This window comes from Phocoena phocoena, chromosome 9 (genome assembly GCF_963924675.1).
Source record: "Phocoena phocoena chromosome 9, mPhoPho1.1, whole genome shotgun sequence".
NCBI lineage: Eukaryota > Metazoa > Chordata > Mammalia > Artiodactyla > Phocoenidae > Phocoena > Phocoena phocoena.
In genome coordinates this window covers 2,560,696-2,578,672 of record NC_089227.1, presented here as the reverse complement: position 1 = coordinate 2,578,672, position 17,977 = coordinate 2,560,696, and the positions used below count along the sequence as shown (strand labels likewise).

The 17,977-nt window shown below is 57.0% G+C and overlaps 1 protein-coding gene across 3 annotated transcripts in view; it reads left to right on the top strand.

The window, feature by feature from the left end:
• The window catches only part of GRB10 (growth factor receptor bound protein 10), a 126,509-nt gene that overhangs the window by 52,058 nt on the left and 56,474 nt on the right, over nt 1-17,977 (top strand). For 2 of the 3 annotated variants that reach the window (XM_065884253.1, XM_065884254.1), the window contains 2 exons: nt 2,175-2,376; nt 6,556-6,697. In XM_065884253.1, the coding sequence (XP_065740325.1) occupies nt 2,175-2,376; nt 6,556-6,697 (344 nt within the window). Of the gene's footprint in view, nt 1-2,174; nt 2,377-6,555; nt 6,698-17,977 lie in introns of those variants that run through there. The other variant, XM_065884255.1, reaches the window with a different exon arrangement.

Genomic DNA, 17,977 nt, shown 5'->3' with positions numbered 1-17,977 from the left:
ACAGTGGCCTTTGCGCTTTGCAAATGTTAGTGTTACTCAAGTTAATCGAGTTTACTTAATACTAGACAACGCATAACCTGGGCTGTAGCAACATCTTTCGACTCCTTCCCCCTCCCCCCAGGGCCTGGAGGTGCGAGGCTCTGCCCTCTCCCCCGTCAGCCCTTCCCCGGGTGCCGGGGTCTCTGCACAACCCCCCCCCCCAGACACCCCCCTTCTTCCCGAGTTCTGCCCCACCCACCCTGCCTGGGCTTCTGCCCTTGGTCCCAGCGGGACTGCACTCTCATCGCTGCGATTTCAGCAGCCGCCCATCCTTCTCCACCCCCCGCCCCCCCCCCCCCCCCCCGGCCATCCGTGTGTCTGTCTGTCCTCCTCAGGGCCTGCCTGCTTGTCTGGTCTGGATGCTCCCCAGACCTCTCTTGCGGGCACCACTGCCTGAAGGGTAAAGGGGCCTTGGGGGAGGGGTGTTCTGTGGTCTTCCTGCCTCTTCCTGGATCTCTCCGTACCTGCACTCCACCCCCTGCATCAGACCAGAGACTCCCTGATCCTAAACACCCCCGCCGACCCCCCCTTGCACCCTGCGGCTTCCGTGCCTTCTAGGCTGGCTTTTGTTGGTCTTCTGTTTTGTTTCCTTCTGTCTCCTCCTGCCCTTCTGCCTCGTGAGACAGGGAGGCTGAACATCGGAGACATTTGTGGGGGGAGCGGGAGGGGCAGTGTTCCAGAAAGTTCCGTGAGCTCACTGATGGCGTGCGCACCTGGTGAGCTCACGTTGGCAGCTGCAAAACTTGTTTTCAGATTCCAGGTTCCCTGCTGACTGCTGGTGTGACTTGGGGCAAGTTACTTGACTACCCTGGACCGACTTCCTTGGCTGTTAAACCAGGTTAATAGGCACCACTCTGCATTGTTTTGTGAGGAATAAATGAAACAGAGCAAATAAATAACATTGACCAAGTGTTTACCCTGGGCCAGGCTCTGTTACAGAGCAGGTGAGGACTCACTGATTCCTCACGCCCACCTGCTGGCCTGGCACCACTGTGAGCTCCAGTGAGAGGTGCAGACCCGGAGGGATGGAGACCCGGGACTGGGGCTTGGGGCCCGAACCGGCAGGCGCAGGACAGGGGCAGGGGTGGGGCAGCAGGTACTGTCCTGCCCCTCAGGGGCTGCTCGGGTGGGGCGAGGCCTGGCTGTCTTGGGCCCTAAGCTCTGGTTTGTTCCCTGGGTGTCCCCTGGGCTCCAGGGGAGCAGATAGACTGTGAATTGGGTGACATGTGACCTATCCGTGAGAGGCAGCCTCAGTCGCCTCGGCCGTGTTGTCAGAAAGGGGCGGAGATCCAGAACTGAGCCCACGGGATGTGCGTGTGCATGTGTTTGGGGTTGGTTACTGTGAGGAGTCGACTCGCACAGTCGTGAGTCCACGTTCACGTCTGCGGGGCCGCAGGCTGCAGACCCGGGAAGAGCTGCCGCCCCTCTTCCCGGGGCCCTCGTTGTTCTCGTCTCTCTTAGACTCTCGTCTAAGAATAGCTTCACGGAAACATCTAGAATGATGGTTGACCGGCTTCAGCCACACCAACACATAAAACTACCCATCTCTCTTTCTGGCGTTTCCTGTCATCCTCTCTCTGCGTCAGCCTCGGGCCTGTTTGTGTGAAGGCAGCCTCCCTCTGGCTATCGGGCGCCCAGAGGCCTGCAGGTGCGGGTCTCACCGGCAGCAGCCCTCGGGGCCCGTCTGCCGCGGCTGCGGCCCTTCTGGTGGCCTTCGCAGACGAGGCTGAGATCAGGGTCGGGTGCTGCCCCGTTCCTGTCTCTCTGCTTCTCTTCTGGAATTTCGGGGAAGGCAGAAGCCCTGACTGGCCTCCTTAGGGCTCCTTGTGCCCCTGCGATTAGCCAGCTGAGGTCGGGGCTCAGGCTGTGCGTGGCCCCCTGCACTCCAGCAGATGCCCCCAGAGGGTCTCCTGTACAGATGGGAAAGGCAGATGGGCTGTGATTACTGGATTGCTTCTGGAGTATCGACAGATATCAGTGCATAGGACACAGATGGTTCCTCATAGAAATGTGTGCTTGTTTCAGTCACCGTCCTCCACCCTCACGTCGTATTTTAAGACGGTGTGAGTCTTGGAACCTGGCCGTGGCCCCTTGCTGCCGCTGACGTTTGTCTTTCTCTCCCTTTCGACGCACAGAGGACGACGTGGACCTGGAGACGCTGGTGAACGACATGGATGCGTCCCTGGAGAGCCTGTGCGCGGCCGCGGAGACGGCACCCCTCCTGCACAACGGCCAGCATCCCCACGGCCGGCCCCCCGGAGCAAGGCCCCTGCAGGGGCAGGTGGCCCCGCGGCAGAGGCTGCAACGGTCCCAGCCCATGCACATCCTCGCCGTCAGGTGGGCCCTGGCCTCCCCGCCGGGAGCGAGGGGTGGGTCTCGGGGTCACGGCGCCTGGCTCAACTTGGTGGGCCCCTTCCTTCCCTCTGTCTAGCAGGGCCACCGGAGTACCTGCTGGTACCTGGTTCAGTTCAGGGCACCCGTATGTTATGAGCACCTGCTCTGTGCCAGGTCGGTGGGATGTGCAGAAATCCCGTCAGAGGAGACCGCCCCGGAATAAACGAGCGAACGGCCAGGCAGCCCACGGAGGGTTCCCAGGCCTCACTGCCCAGAGTGGGGCCGGGGACCAGGGGCTGACCAGGAACGTGCAGCCTCAGACACCTGGTCCCGTTCCCCCGGGGGCCAGGTGGAGGAGGGCTCCCTGGAGGAAGCAGGCCTCTGAACTGGGTGTTGAAGGGTGAGAAGAGCTGAAGGATGGGGGAAGAGATTTCCTGAGCAGGAGAGATGAGCCCTGGTGTCGGAAGTGGCCGGATCCCCTTCCTTTTTTACGGCTGAGCATATGTATGCACGTGCCACGTGTATGTATCACATTTTCTCCGTCCGTTCACCCATTGCCGGACAGCATGGACAGTGTGCCGGGTAAATAGGACCCACGGAGAAGGACAGTTACTACGTGATTCCACTTCCACAAGGAACCTGAAAGCGTCGGGAGCGTGGAGGCGGGGAGTGGAGAGGGTGGCCGGGGGCCGGGGGCCGGATGGGAGGTGCCGGTCGGAGGGTCCAGAGGGTCAGGTTAACCTGGCGGACGAGGCCTGCCGGCGTGCCGTGCAGCGTGGCCTGAGGTAGCAGCGCTGCGCTGCGTGTTGAGGAGCTTGCCACAGGGCCAGATCCCGTGTGACGTGTTCTCATCACACACACGCACACGAAATAATAACAATAATAAACAAGTGAGGAGGGTGGGCGTGAACATTGGAGGATGTTTACGGCCAGACTGTGGTGACCGGTCACGGCGTGTTCTTCTCTCTAAGCTCGTCCAGTTGTGGACATGGAATGCGCACGGCTTTGTGTGTCTATCAGACCTCCACAGAGAGGGTTAGAAAAGAGATCCCAACAGGTAGGGCCAGATCCAGAGGCCTTTGGGAGCCCCTCCAAGGGGAGAGACGGGGGAAGGGTTTGAGCAGGTCAGTGAGGCTTGGATTTGGGTTTCGGTGGGTAGTTCTGGCAACCTGGGGTCAGGGGTGGGGGGGATTTGGAAGGTGTTTCAGGGACCAGCCTAGAGTGGCACTGTGCTGACCGGGGATGGGGGGGTGGATGAGATTTGTCAGCTCGTGGATTTGGGGGGTGGGGGACAGAGTGTTGGGGGCACCTGGGCTCTGTCTCTGCCTGGGAGTGGGGGAAGTCGGGGCAGTGGTTGTGAATGGGGGCAATGGGAGACCTTCTGGGTGGAGGCCTTTGTGAAATCCAGCAGACGAGCTCTCTGCGGTCCCCACCCCGGCCCCGCGTCAGCTCTGGCAGGTTTTCAGGCGAGGGAGGTTGAGGGGGTGACTGACACCTGCTGCCTCCCTGGGCTTTCTCGGGGGAGGGTGTGCGGTGTGCTGTGGTTGGGACGTCTGTCAGGCTAGAGCGTCTTCTTGGGAATCTCCTTTCCTTGTGGGGATGGAGTGTTCGCTGTGCTTCTGGAAACTTCTGTGAGCCTTCTTTCCAGCCCGACATCCTGTTTTCTGCAGCCAGATGACCCTCTTGCCAGCTCTGTCTCGGGGGGTGGGAACCGAGTGTCTGCAGGTGGGGTGCAGCGGCCGGGGTGGCCTGGGGTCACTGCTTCTTGGCATCCTGCCCTTTGTCACATCCATCCTCCAGTGTATGTACCACTTTGCTCCCTAGACCGTCACCCCTGTGTTCTGAGCTCCTGGTGAGTTCAGTCTGGGGGGAGACATTCTCTTCTCCTGCAAGCTTCTCTGGGTCTGGAGTGTGTTGGCCACCCATCCGTGGTGGCCTCGGGGAGGCCCCGGGAGGATGGAGTGGCAGCCGCAGTGACGGTGCATGAGGCTGGACCAGGAAGAGAACAGGGGTGCAGGAAGGCCTGGTTCCCTGCCAGTTAGTTGTCCAGGGCCCTTGAGTCTGGAGTCCCGGCCGTACTTGTCCCTCTGCCCAGGGGCTGCAGGTACTGAATCCCAGGGTTTGATGGGCAGAGGACAGGAGGCTCACTCCCTCCTGAGAGCGGACACCGGTCCCGGGCCCAGCCTCTTCTCAGCGACGTTCTCTCACGTTGTCATATCGTTTCTTATCTTCAGGTGCATTTAAAAAAATGGGACAACCAATATAGGATCCCCAAAGACTCATTTTGTAAATGGGTCTGCTGAGGATTTCCTGTGTTTGGGTCCTCATATAGTAGCTGATGGAACGGTCACTGCAGCCTTACTAGGTGCTGGCGTGGTGACCCTCAGTTCCCAGGTAAGGAAACAGGCACCGGGGGAGGTGACTTGGCCCATACCTGCTGAGTGGGGACCCCAGATGCAGACCCAGGTGAGGGGCCCAAGGAGCAGGTCTGCCCTGCCGAGGACTTCCCAGAGATTGTCACACGTCTGAAGAGAGCAGGTACAGAGCAGAAACTGGAGCAGTAGAGGGGTGACAGGTGAAGGGGGCGTGCTCGCACCTGGACAGGTGGAGGAGTGTGGTCCCACCCTCCCGGTCCCTGACCCCGCCTCCCGTGTCTCTTGTGAAGGGAAGTACCCTTTGGCCACGGGCCTCTCCCATGGGACTCTTCAGCTTTGTCTGATACACCTTGGTTTGGCTTTGGGTGATACTTGTGAACCGCTAAAGCCACTTTGTTTGTCAGTGTTTAAAATAATGTATTGAAATGAAATTTGCACAAGCGTAGACTGAATCACTTCATAGTGTGTGCTGGGTGACGGTTAGGACACTCCCAGGGCTGTGCAGCGCCCCCCTCACCCTGTGTAGTTCCCGAGCATCCCCATCTCCGGCCAGAGGAACCTCCCACCCACTGAGCAGGGCCCCCCTGCTTTCCCCTCCCCACAGCCCTTGGCAGCCATCCATCTGTGTTCTGTGCTGTGGATTGATCTGGTCTGGATATCTCTGACAGATGGAATCATATAATATGTGACCTTCTGTGTCTGGCCTCTTTCAATTAGCACCTTTTTTTTTTTAAGATTTTATTTTTAAGAGCCGTTTTGGGTTCATAGTAAAATCGAGAGGCAGCTGCAGAGGTTTCCCACGTGCTTCCCATTCCCCTCAGCATACACTCAGCCCCCTCCCTCAACACCCCCAGCGGGGCGGCACCCTTGTTGTAACCGATGACCCTTAGAACCATCCTTAACACCCAGAGCCCCTGCTTCACAGTGGGGCTGGCTCGTGATGGTATGTCTTCTGTGGTTTGGACAAACGCGTGATGACGTGGATCCAGCCTCATAGTATTGTATGGAGTCATTTCATTGCCCTAAAAAACAGGACTGTTAAAATGCTCAAGACTGCCTCCTAAAGAGAGAAGCTTTGGGGCCCCTAGCTGGTGGAAGCTAGGATATCAGAAAGTCAGCCTCTTGCGCGGTAATTCAAAAGAAAGTAAAACGTCCTCCGGTGAGTCACTGCGTAGCAGTACTTTGGGGCCGGGAGGTCCTGAAGGTGAGCATGGCTGCACCTCCTCCCCTCTCGCTCTGTGTGACAAAGGACTCATGCGTCCCCCGGGTTTTCTGTCACCAGGAGGCTGTTACGGCGGAGTGGGGTCTGTTAACAGTCCAAGTAAGCTCCTGGGCACGTGGCCCAGCGGTTACAGGAAGTGCCCTCCTCTCTTTCCTCTGTGTCTTATACCTGCAGGACTTGTACATCTTGCACATCTGAAACCCTGTCCCCACTGGACAGTGACCCCCTTGGCCCCGACCCCTGGCCCTCCACTCTGTTTCTGTCTCTGGATGGGACTGCTCCAGGTGCCTCGCTGCAGTGCCGTCCTCACGGTTCATCCGTGTTGTAGCTCGTGTCAGAGTTCCCTTCCCTGTGCAGGCTGAGTGATGGCCCGCTGCACGTTTACACCATATGGTGTCATCGTTCCTGGGACAGTGGGCCATTGGTTGCTCCCACCTTTTGACGGTTGTGAGCAGTGCGGTGTGGACACAGGTGTTCAAACATTCGTCCAAGTCCCTCCCTTGGGGTTCCAGGCAGATTCCCAGTCGTGGGACCCCTGGGTCCTGAGCGGACGGCAGCTTCTGACAGGCGTTGTCTCTCCTGCAGGCGCCTGCACCAGGGGGACCAGCAGTTGAGGACGTCGTCTCTGCCGGCCATCCCCAACCCCTTCCCCGAGCTCTGCGGCCCCGGGAGCCCCCCTGCGCTCACGCCGGGCTCCGTACCTCCCGGCCCAGCTGCTGCGAAGCAGGTGAGCCACCCCTGGTTGGAACGCCAGGCTGCTCGCGTGCGGAGTTAGGACCGACGAGCTGGCTCGTGGCTCTGGGAAGAAGGGAGGGAAACTGGGATCTTTTCTCTTTGCTCTTCTCCTGTTGCTACCAGGCTTGTTGCCTGGCGAGGCTTTTTACTTTACTGGCCAAAGTGCCACTTAGGAATGATTTAGGAACAACATTTAGGATGTTTGAGATGTTTATATGTTATAGAAAGAGTCTTATAAAAATGGTAAAAGAATAATAGTACTGATCATTTGATGCTGAAAGATGAATTTTAGGTTCTCTGAAAAAAATGTCACCACCATCACCTTCGTCTGGATCAATGAGGCATTAAACCTGGACGTTCCCGGGCACCTGGGCTAGAGGGTAATTGAACAGTTTGTAACATTCCTGACTTTGAATAGGATGTGCTCAGGGCAGAAGGATTTTGACTTGACCCAGAAGGTGACAGCCAGCTTTTAAACCAGCAGTTTCTGCCTTAAAGTAAGACTGTGAGGTGCCTGTGATACACACGTTGTCCCCAGCGGAGGAGACAGGCAGAGCTTCAGTAAGCCATCCGTGGTCACATCGCCAGTCGTCACCTTGTCGGAAGGGTGGGCTGGCAGTTCCGTCCCTCCTGGCTGGCAGGGCCTGGCCCAGCGTGGGCTGCAGGCTTGGGAGGGGGACCCGGTGATGTTCCACAGTGCGGTATAGCGCTAACACTAACGACACTGATAATAACCACAAAGATGAAGAAAACAGCATTCTGTGTGGTTTATACGTTTACGTATATAGATAACATTTACTCTCAAAACAAACCTCAGAGTTAGGTGCAAATGGTACATCCAGTCTGTGGGAAACTGAGGCCCAGCTGTGAGCGGTGGAGCGGGTGGGGGTCCCGGTGTGGGCGGTGGAGCTGGTGGGGGTGTCGGTGTGTGCCGTGGACCTGGTGGGGCCGTGGAGCTGGTGGGGCCCCGGTGTGGGCGGTGGAGCTGGTGGGGCCCCGGTTGGGCCGTGGAGCTGGTGGGGCCCCGGTGTGGGCGGTGGAGCTGGTGGGGCCCCGTGTGGGCGGTGGAGCTGGTGGGGCCCCGGTGTGGGCGGTGGAGCTGGGCAGCACCTAACCCCAGGATCTAGCACCGCTGATCTTAGCCACTAAACTGGGTCTTCCTGGGCCCTTGATGTTCTTTCTTTTCAGTGAGTGTGTTTCAGAAGCCTCTTTGCCTTTTCTGGTGGAGCCTTCTCCTCTGCACTTTTCTACCCTTGTCCTCAAGCACATCCTCTTTCTCTGCATACCCGTCCCCTGCAGCGTGTGGTGTCTGCACTCTTATGAGGGAGTCGTTTCTCCCGAGGCTCGCCCGCTCCCGAGAGCTGCTGCCTCCTGACCTCATGCCTCGCAAGCGGGCTGCGCCGTCCCCATGTCAGCACTCAGAGGTGAGGTCAGGGTCCCTTTCCGCAGCCAGTGCCTGCCGGGCTGCAGCCCTCATCACATGCCTGAAGTCCATCTGGGATGTCTGCCTGCCTGGTGACCTTCTGCTTCAAATAAGGGTCTAGACAAGCTGTCTGTGGGTTGGGCACTGAGGTTGTTTACAACATTACCCGTCCTAAAATAAGACCATGAAAATATTATCTGGCTCTCGCAGCGGCTGGCAAGAAAACCGGCCTCCACCCCGTGGACTGTACAACTCTATAAGCAGAATCAGGAAACCCAGGGATTTTGCCTGCTGTTTTTCTTGGGATCAGAGTTAGTTCCCCCACAAGAATGTTGCATTTGGTGCCTGAATTTCTGTCACCAAGATTCCTCCACCTTCTGGGGCCAGCGACCAGGAAAGATGTTCCACACTTAGCCCTACGCGTAGAAACTTGGTGGTTTTCGTTGTTTGCTAACTGGCTCAAAGGGATGTCTCTTGACCACACTGGGTTCTGAGCTCCTGAATGCGTGTTTTGTTGGTGCTGCCAGTGGCGATGCCTGGCAGCCTCAAGCTGCCCGCCCAGGCTCAGTGCCCATGATGGGGGCGGGGGCCCCTCCTTTGCCACTTACCTGAGGGCAGGAAAACCTGCTCTTCCTTCTCTTCCTGCAAAGTCAGAGGAAGCAGTGGGATCAGTTAGGAGCTCTGACAGGGAATAAACATGGACACAGTGTGCTGGACACGTGGGCCCACCTAATGCCACCTCGTGCCCTGGAAGGACCAGGTCAAGTGGGAAAGAGGAAAGCATAAGCCGTCTGGAAGGAGCTGGGCACAGGGGGGCATCGCAAGCCTCTGTATCCACTAGTCAGGGCGGTGGAAGGAGTGAAAGATTCAAGCAGCCACTCGAAAGGAAGAACCCTTGTTGCCCAAAGTGGTCTAGATACCCCTCAGATAGGTCAGGGCCTCCTCCACTGTGCTTTGGCTTGCTTTCTCTGTGACCACTTGATAGCTGCTCAGTGGGCAGATGTGGTCAGGCATGGGCAGGGGTGAGCAGGGGTGGGCAGGAGTCGGCAGGTGTGAGCAGGTGTGGGCAGTTGTGAGTCTGCAGCCGCTGTGATGTGATGTGACGGAGCCATCCGGCTTCCCGTGTCCTCCACATGAGGCATCCAGAGGCTGCAGATGCCTCTGGGCAGGCCATGCCAAGTCTGCCCTGGCTTTGTGTCCACCCTGTGGCCATGTCCTTGCCAAATGCTATGGGAGAGGCATCCTGGGCTCATCTGAGCCTACCAAGTCTGTGTGGTCTGGGTGACCTGTGGGCTTGCACGCCTGTGTCCCCGGAGAATTCCTCTGTTCAAGCCCTGACCCCACTTTGATGGCCTTAGGTTCGGGCCTAGGGAGGTGGGTGGGTTTAAATGAGGTGATGGGGTGGGGCCCCCATGGTGGGATTAGTGCCCTCAGAAGAGACCGAAGCTGCTCCACACCCATGAGGACACAGCAAGAACATGGCTACACACAAGCCAGCAAGGGTCCTCTCCAGAACCTGACCCTGTGGGACTTTGACCCTGGACTCCCAGCCTCCAGAACCATGAGAAGTAAGCGTCTGTGTGAGCCACGAGCCTGAGTTCTTATATTATGGGAGCCCGGGCCATGGGGGTGGGAATAGCTGAGTTTCATACAAGCATCCTGGTTCTCCAGCTTAAACCCAGCGTGGGGGACACTGTGGTGACCTTTGCCCACCTTGCCCTTGACCTTCTCAGGCCTCCTGCACTCTGCATCCCCCCCACCCCTGGAGCTGGGGTCCTGCCTCTGCCACCGTGTGGGCCCCGGGTTTCCTGTTTCTTTTATTGTATTATATGCATTTTAAAGCAACCACATTTGGTTCGTTTGATAATATTTTTAAACCAGAGTCTGTCGATCGCATTTAGCTTGGGTTGCACTGGGGCTTTGCCAGTAAAGTGCGAGAGCACAGACCTGTTCATTCATGGTGGGAATGATGTGTGTGGTGTGTGTCAGAAGAAACCGCCCACTTTGCCCATGAGAGTCTGGGAACAGTGGCTGGACAATTTTGCATAATGTCTGCAGGCGCCTACCCGTCTTCCTGGGTTATCACAAACAGACGAGTGCGTCTTATCTGCAGGTCCAGGTCTTTGACAAGCATCATTCCATCATTTATGTGATGACATATCATTTATCTAGTGATTTAGTTTAATAACATCACATCACTGATTTACCAGAAATGCAGACACCTAACTACTTATTTCTGAGTGATAACTTTCTTACCTCTAGAGGGGAGTGAAATTAAATTAGCATCAGGAAAGAGAGTGTTGGTGGGAGAAATCACCGAGGCATTTTTAAGCCCTCTGTGACTCATTTGGAAAAGACCGGCTGTCAGGTGGACGGCGATGATGGTTCCAGCAAAGATTTCTGAGCCGTGGGACGGAGCGTCTTCCCCAAACCTCATCCCACAGTCCCCGTGGTGCTGGTGGCTTCTGTGATGAGGGTCCCGTGGCTCTCGGTGCCTCGGTGGACCCAGAGGACCTTAGTCTTTCTTCGTGTGTTGCTAAGCGTGCGTCGGGTCCGCTGGGATCTTTAATGCCCACCTGGCACGTTGCCCGGACTCAGGTGGACCCACAGGCTGTGGTCCCCCAGGCCTGGCACGTGGGGGGCACTCAGGGATGGCTTACAGGAGCTGATGTGCAGAAAGGGCTCCACAAGCTGGAATGTCAGTCCAGGTCTGGAAAGGATTATGTTAAATAGGGTTTAAAAGAACGAAGCTGTGCATATGCAGCTGGGAAGACGGTGCCGGGGCCGCTCGTGGAGAGAGAAGGGCTGCTTTGATTAAAAATGGGTTTTGAGAGCTTCCCTGGTGGCGCAGCGGTTGAGAGTCCGCCTGCCGATGCAGGGGACACGGGTTCGTGCCCTGGTCCGGGAAGATCCCACATGCCGCAGAGTGGCTGGGCCCGTGAGCCATGGCCGCTGAGCCTGCGCGTCCGGAGCCTGTGCTCCGCAACGGGAGAGGCCGCGACAGTGAGAGGCCTGCGTACTGCAAAAAAACAAAACAAAATAAAATAAAATGGGTTTTGAGTCAAAAGTTCAAGGTGGTCTTTGCAGAAAAGCAGGTCTGACCTCTGTTGCAACAGAAGGTTTCCTGAGTTAGCGGCTTTGTTATGCTGTGTCTCAGAGGCCGCTGTCCTCTGACGAGGAGGACCCGCAACATAGGAGCCGCCCCACCCCAAGTGGAGGGACCAGATGTGGAGGAAGATGGACGAGGATGGGCAAGGGACGGGGATCGCAGGGCTCTCCGTCAGCCACGTGCGCGGCCTCGTCTAGGCCCCTGTGGGGAGTGGGCTGCCCCAGGTGGCCCTGTAGGAGTCCCAGCAGCCTTGGACCTGAGCGTCCCCCGGCAACCCCGCCCCTCCGGGCTGTATGGGTGCAGCCTCTCCCGTCAGCCTTGGAGACAGACCCCAGCTCTTGTCTTTCACCCTCACCCTCGGAGTGGGGACAGCAGGTGACCTTTCAGAGAAACACTTTGTGTAAACACACACGTGCAAAAGTGATGAATCAGGATGAATGTGGACTGTGGAGGGAACCTGTGACGTGGCAGAGGCTGGATCAGATCCTCTGTGGGGCAACTCGTGTGTCTGGAAGGGGTTCACCAGAAAGCATGAGGAATCCCTTCCCTCCTTTCCAGCGCGGACAAGCAGAGGCTGCCTGTGAACCGGCTGATGTTGATAGGGGTCACATGCAGGTCCTGAGCCTATTGGGAAGGTCCTGGGATTTTTAGCATCTGTCTCATGGTGGTCAGTGTCACAGCATTTCTACACACGGCAAGGAGGAGGCTGATTCCATGGGGGAAACCATGGCCCAGAAGCTGCAATACTTTGGCAGATGCGGAGGCAGGACATGAACTTGGCCTGGATGAGTCCACAGCCCCCGAGTCCTCCCTGTCCCTTGCAGGGCCCCAGCGCTGCACCCACTGGGCTTGGAGGAGACCCCAGACTACTGGGCCTCCTGCGAGGGCTGAAGCTGCTCTCCACAGTGCAAACTGGCGCACTGCAGACTGGCGTTTGCTGTGGGGAAGGATGCTTTTGTATGCGAAGTGGCGGGAGCTCGACACATGGTTCTGAGTAGCCCTTTATCCTGTGGAGGGCGGATGGTGTGGAAGCTCTTAATCCACCAAGCAGGAGCCCCTTGTTGGTGACAGCCGTGGGAGGTGACAGCCTCTCAGAGCGGCCCTGGTGTCCCGTGGGAAGCTGCTGCCCCTCCTCGGTGTGCCGGCCTGGAGGCAGCACTGTGCCTGGGACTGCCCGGGACTGGGTGGGCTGAGGAGGGCTGGCTCTGTGGCCTCTGGAAACGCCAGCCAGTGATGGGGAAGGAACAGGGCGGCCACACCCCGCAGCTCTGACACCTCGGAAACAGCACCACCAGCCGCCAGGATTTGTGGGGTACCCCAGGGCATATGGGGGGCCAGGATTCGTGGGGTACCCCAGGGCAAATGGGGGTCAGGATTCATGGGGTACCCCAGGGCAGATGGGGGGCCAGGGTTCGTGAGGTACCCCAGGGCAGATGGGGGGCCAGGATTCAGGATTCGTGGGGTACCCCAGGGCAGATGGGGGGGCAGGGTTCATGGGGTACCCCAGGACAAATCAGGGACTTCTGCTTCACTGGCTCTTTCAGGATGCGTTTGGCTGCAAGAAATAAAAGGCCCAGTTGACTTTAATTGTAAGGAAATGAATTTTTTTTTTTTTTTTTTGGCGGTACGTGGGCCTCTCACCGTTGCGGCCTCTCCCGTTGTGGAGCGCAGGCGCAGGCCCAGCGGCCATGGCTCACGGGCCCAGCCGCTCCGCGGCATGTGGGATCTTCCCGGACCGGGGCACGAACCTGCGTCCCCTGCATCGGCAGGCGGGCTCTCAACCACTGTGCCACCAGGGAAGCCCAGGAAATGAATTTTACCTAAGGACAGTCTAGGGACAGAGACCCCGGGGAGGGCAGCCTCCCTCAGTGTCCTGGGACCTGATTCTCCTTCCACAGCCACAGCTGTCTAGGCCCAACTTGTGCGCTCACCCACAGGCAGCCATCCCATAGGCTGGTTCCTGAGCCAGCCCCCCCCCCCCGCCCACCCCCCGACAGATGCACACCTGGAGGAAGCAGAGAAAGCAAAGGTGCAGAGATGTGGAGAGAGAGGGAGGGGAGGGCTGGTTAAAAAAAGAAAGAGCATTGGGCTTCCCTGGTGGCGTAGTGGTTGGGAGTCCGCCAGGCGAACATGGTGGGTTCGCTCAGCCTTGGAGATGGAACCAGAGACCCTCTGAGGAGCCCGAGTGTGGCCCAGCTCCGTGGCCACCGTGGCCGTGTCCTTGAGCACCAGCCTAGGTCTGAACGGCATGGCCGCTGTGCCAGGTCCCTTCCGGTCAGCTAGGCTCTCTCCTGGTTCTTCTGCCTCTGAGCGGTGGCCGGCCTTCCCTGCTTCCCGCCTCGTTGCCCAGCTGACAGCTCTGCGCCTGCGCGTCTCACCTTGCACTTTCTAGAATCCCGGTCACCTGACTTGTCGTGAGAAGAAACATGCAGGAAGTTAGGGGACTTTTGCATCCCTTGTCACCTTCTTGGAATTTCACATTTCGTATTGGGTTTTGGAGGGTTCGAGGAACGCTACAGGGAAGAAAAGCTATGTCATAGGCCAACTCGAGTCAGCCTAGAGCTTATCAGATGTTTATGATCACAGAGCCACTTTGAATATGGCAGGCTTCCCACGGAACCCACTTTGGGGAAGGATGCTGAATCGTCCTAGATCATTTTTAAATGGTGAAGACCATCCCCTCAGATTTCTCTGGGAATACTGCTGAAACTGAGGTGTTTAAGAGCCCTCTGCGAATTGCAAAGCTCCAAGGTAACTGTCTTCCTGCATCTGTTTCATCCGAACAAGGGATGCAGTCCAGGTAGGTAGTTGTGACCTGCAGGCTGCATGATTAGCTAAAAATGAAACAGGAGATTCTCTCAGGAACCTGCTGTGAAATCCCAGCCACTAGTGTTTCTCTGGACTGTTCATATCTTTTTTTTGTGTGTGTGGTACGCGGGCCTCTCACTGCTGTGGCCTCTCCCGTTGCGGAGCATAGGCTCTGGACGTGCAGGCTCAGCGGCCATGGCTCACGGGCCCAGCAACTCCGCGGCATGTGGGATCCTCCCGGATGGGGGAACGAACCCGTGTCCCCTGAATTGGCAGGCGGACTCTCAACCACTACGCCACCAGGGAAGCCCCGTATCTTTTTAAATATAAATTCTTTAAACTTGGGATCCTCTATAACAGCATTGAGTGTCTCTTGGTATCTGTAGCTGTCAGGAGTACTGGAAAAGTGGGCACTTACATTATCTATATCTTTGATGGGAAGAATCCCCATACTTTTACCAAAAACCTAAGTGTGTGTCTTGACCAGCGTGGGCGTCTGTGATCAGGTCCTGCTGCAGAATCAGGGGCCGGGGCACAGCAAACGGCCGTCGAGGTCTGTGCGCAGTCTCAGAAAGGGCTGCCCAGTTCGCTGGATCAAGAAAAATGAGTTGCCTTGGCCAACTGATCTGCTGTTGCTTTGACTTGAAATGTCTTTAGGAAAAGGTGAAGAACCGGAAAATGAACTTTTGGCCCGATTACCCTCCCTGACGGTTCCGACATAAATGCACGTGATTAAACACCTTCATTTCCGACGGACCACAGTTCATCCCGTGCAGAAGGTGTCGTGTGCATGGAGCGTGGACACCTTTGCTTTCGTAAAAGCCTGTGGACGGTCACAGAGGGCCTTTGCTTCCATTCTGTGGTCTCTAGATATGTCACTTTTTGTCAGTTTAAGATAAAGTGTTTCATGAAATCACAAGGTTGAAAAGCATCTGTCGGACCTTTGGGTCTTGGTTGAAGGGGTTCCATGCTTTGGTGAAACCCCTGCCACCCGCTGGGTCCAAGCTGAGTCCGTGCCTGTCCAGCATTACTGGACGCTAACTAGAACCTTCCACACGTGTGTCCCCGCTGCTGGCTGTGGCCTTTCTGTGTCTCTGCACTGCTCCCGGCTGGCCTGCCCGTGCCCTGGCCCGATGGGGCAGCCCCTGTGTGGCCCGGTGCCTGCATGGAGTCTGGCCTTCTCTTTCTCTCCATAGCTTTTCTACCTTTCTTTTCTTGGGCTCTCACCTCGCTGTCTTAGGAAGCATGATGGAAAAGCAGTTTGAGTAATAAAAAATGTTTAAAGAAAAATTGGGAGAAACACTGGAGGAAACCAAGTGAGGGCGTTTTGAGTGTCTTCAGAGAGAGAATTCAGTTAACATCCACCCACACCCCCTCCTTTCACTGCTGTGCGGCCAAGTCTCGGCATTTCTAGGAAAAGAGAACACAGACGTGACCCCGTTTAGAAAGGTTCTGAGTGAACAACCTCTGCTGGTAAATTTATTTTAGAACCCAGTGCTAATGACGAGGGCAGTTTATTTTTTCCTCACCCCAGAATAGCTTCCTCGTTGTAATCCCACAGTGGAGATGCCCGTGAATCACAAAGCAGCAGTATTTCTCGCTGCCCTCCTTCTGGAATCCTGGGTTCTTGGGGTTCATTTGTATCAGGAAACCCTGCACAGACACAGATGGAAGTGTCACGTGTAGCAGCTCCATGGGAAGGGCAGGGGGTGGCAGCCGCCCCGCAGTGGGCATGTCCCCACTTCGAGGCGGTGGCAGTGCTATTGTGATGGGACCTTGGATGTTAGGGCCCCTGGCTTCATGCAGACCACGGTCAGTGACAGGGACAGAGACGGTGCCATCTCCATTCCAGTCCCTGCCTCTTTTTTTTTTCATATTATTTTCCATTATGGTTTATCACAGGATATTGAATATAGTTCCCTGTGCTCTACAGTGGGACCTTCTTGTTTATCCATTCTGTACATAAAAGCTAACGTCAAAGCAGACATAACCATATAAATGTTTTTATGTGTTGAGTATCCTGCAAGTGTTTGCTGTGTCTCTTCTCCGTGGTCTTCGCAAAGAGCGCTCGTAATTGCTGAAAACACTATTGACGAGTGTGTATTTGGGCCACACTCGGACCCTTGGCCGTGGCCGGCTCTCTGCGTGGGTTCCAGTTGGCTGTGCTGTGGGTGTCGCTTCCCGGAGCCACTGTGAGGTAGGTAGGTCTTGTCGTGTTTTCAGTGCTTTCCTGGAAGCCAGGTTTCCAGCCAAAGCCCGTGCGTGTCACTGTGTGTGCACGAAGGCCACTTTATTCTCATCACCAGGTTCACGGGCGCGTGAGTTTCAGAACTTCTGAGCGCTGATCCCTCACCGGCGGCCTCCCACATTCTCTCTGTGAGAGTGGCCTGGGGGTCCCCGTGGCAGCGCACGCTGGCTTTGGAAACCTGCTGTCCCCCAGCTGGGGTGGCCCTCCCTACGCAGGTGGGCAGCTGCTGGCTGCAGGGACCGCAGGGGCTGAGGTTGTGGTAGGGACAAGAAGGAACCGCCTGTCCTGTCCATCCTGTCCTGTCCCATCCCGTCCATCCTGTCCTGTCCTGTCCCGTCCGTCCTGTCTTATCCTGTCCTGTCCTATCCGTCCTGTCCTGTCCTGTCCTATCAGTCCTGTCCTGTCCATCCTGTCCTATCCTGTCCTGTCCTATCCGTCCTGTCTTGTCCCGTCCCGTCCATCCTATCCTGTCCTGTTCGTCCTATCCTGTCCTATCCGTCCTGTCCTATCCGTCCTGTCCTGTCCCGTCCCATCCGTCCTGTCCTGTCCCGGTGGTTGAACATGCCGCGTCTCGGGCCTTCAGACCCTACGGCAGCCTTAGCCCGTCTCTGGCTGTTCCGCAGCGCTTCCCAGGAGTATAGGTCGCAGTGCATGGCCTTGCAGCGCCCACAGAAGCGGGGAGGAGGCGCTTCTGGTCCATGTGCTGTGAGGAAGGCTCCCTGTGCTGGTCCCTGTGCAGTGCTGTGGGGGTGGATCACTGTGTGGACCTAGGTGTGGAGAGTGGGGTCAGGTGATCTCGTCCTGACTCAGGCCCCTGGGCTCGGGTGTACCCCGTCTCCTCAGCCCTGCAGTACAGCCCCCCTTACCTCCCCCACGTGGTCTCCAGTCTGGGAGGATGGCCCCAGGAGGGAGCATCTGAGTGACAATGACCGGCAGGGCCCCGAAAACCAGTCTCCAAATCCCGCACCTGGAGGCTGGCTGCCGCCCGCCCTGTACCCGGCCCGGGGCCAGCAAGGAAATCGAGCCTCCGTCGTCTGTGTCCATCTCACGGGCCCGCTGCCCGGTGCGATTTGAGCGGCTTCCCCGTGTGGACACTGCCCTCGGGGGCCCAGGAACTGGTGGGAGAGACAAGTGCCGGCCAGTCCTCCGGGGCATGGAGTCGCCAGCAGGTCAGACGTGGGACATTCCGGCTGCAGGAAAGGCACCAGCCAGCCAACCAGCCGGGACTGGAGGATGACGAGCCGTTAGTTGGGTTGGAAGCAGAGAGTGTTCCAGAAAGAGGGAGGGAAGCCGGTCGGGAAGGACACGGGGTGGAGTGGGGACCCCAGGGTCAGGGCCTGGAGGTCTGGCGAGGACCCATCTCTCTGCAGAGCTAACTGTGCCACGTGTCGCTACAGGAAGGCAAGGCACCTTTGCTTTTTTATTATTGAAGTACAGTTGATTTAGAATTTTGTGTTCATTACTGGTGTACAGCACAGTGACTCTTGTTATACATAGGTATATATATTCTTTTTCATATTCTTTTCCATTAGGGTTTATCACAGGATATTGAATAGAGTTCCCTGTGCTGTACAGTAGGACCTTGTTGTTTATCCATCCTGTATGTAATAGTTTGCATCTGCTCATCCCAAACTCCCAGCCCTTCCCTCCCTCAACCACACGTCTTATCTTGTCCAGAATTTAC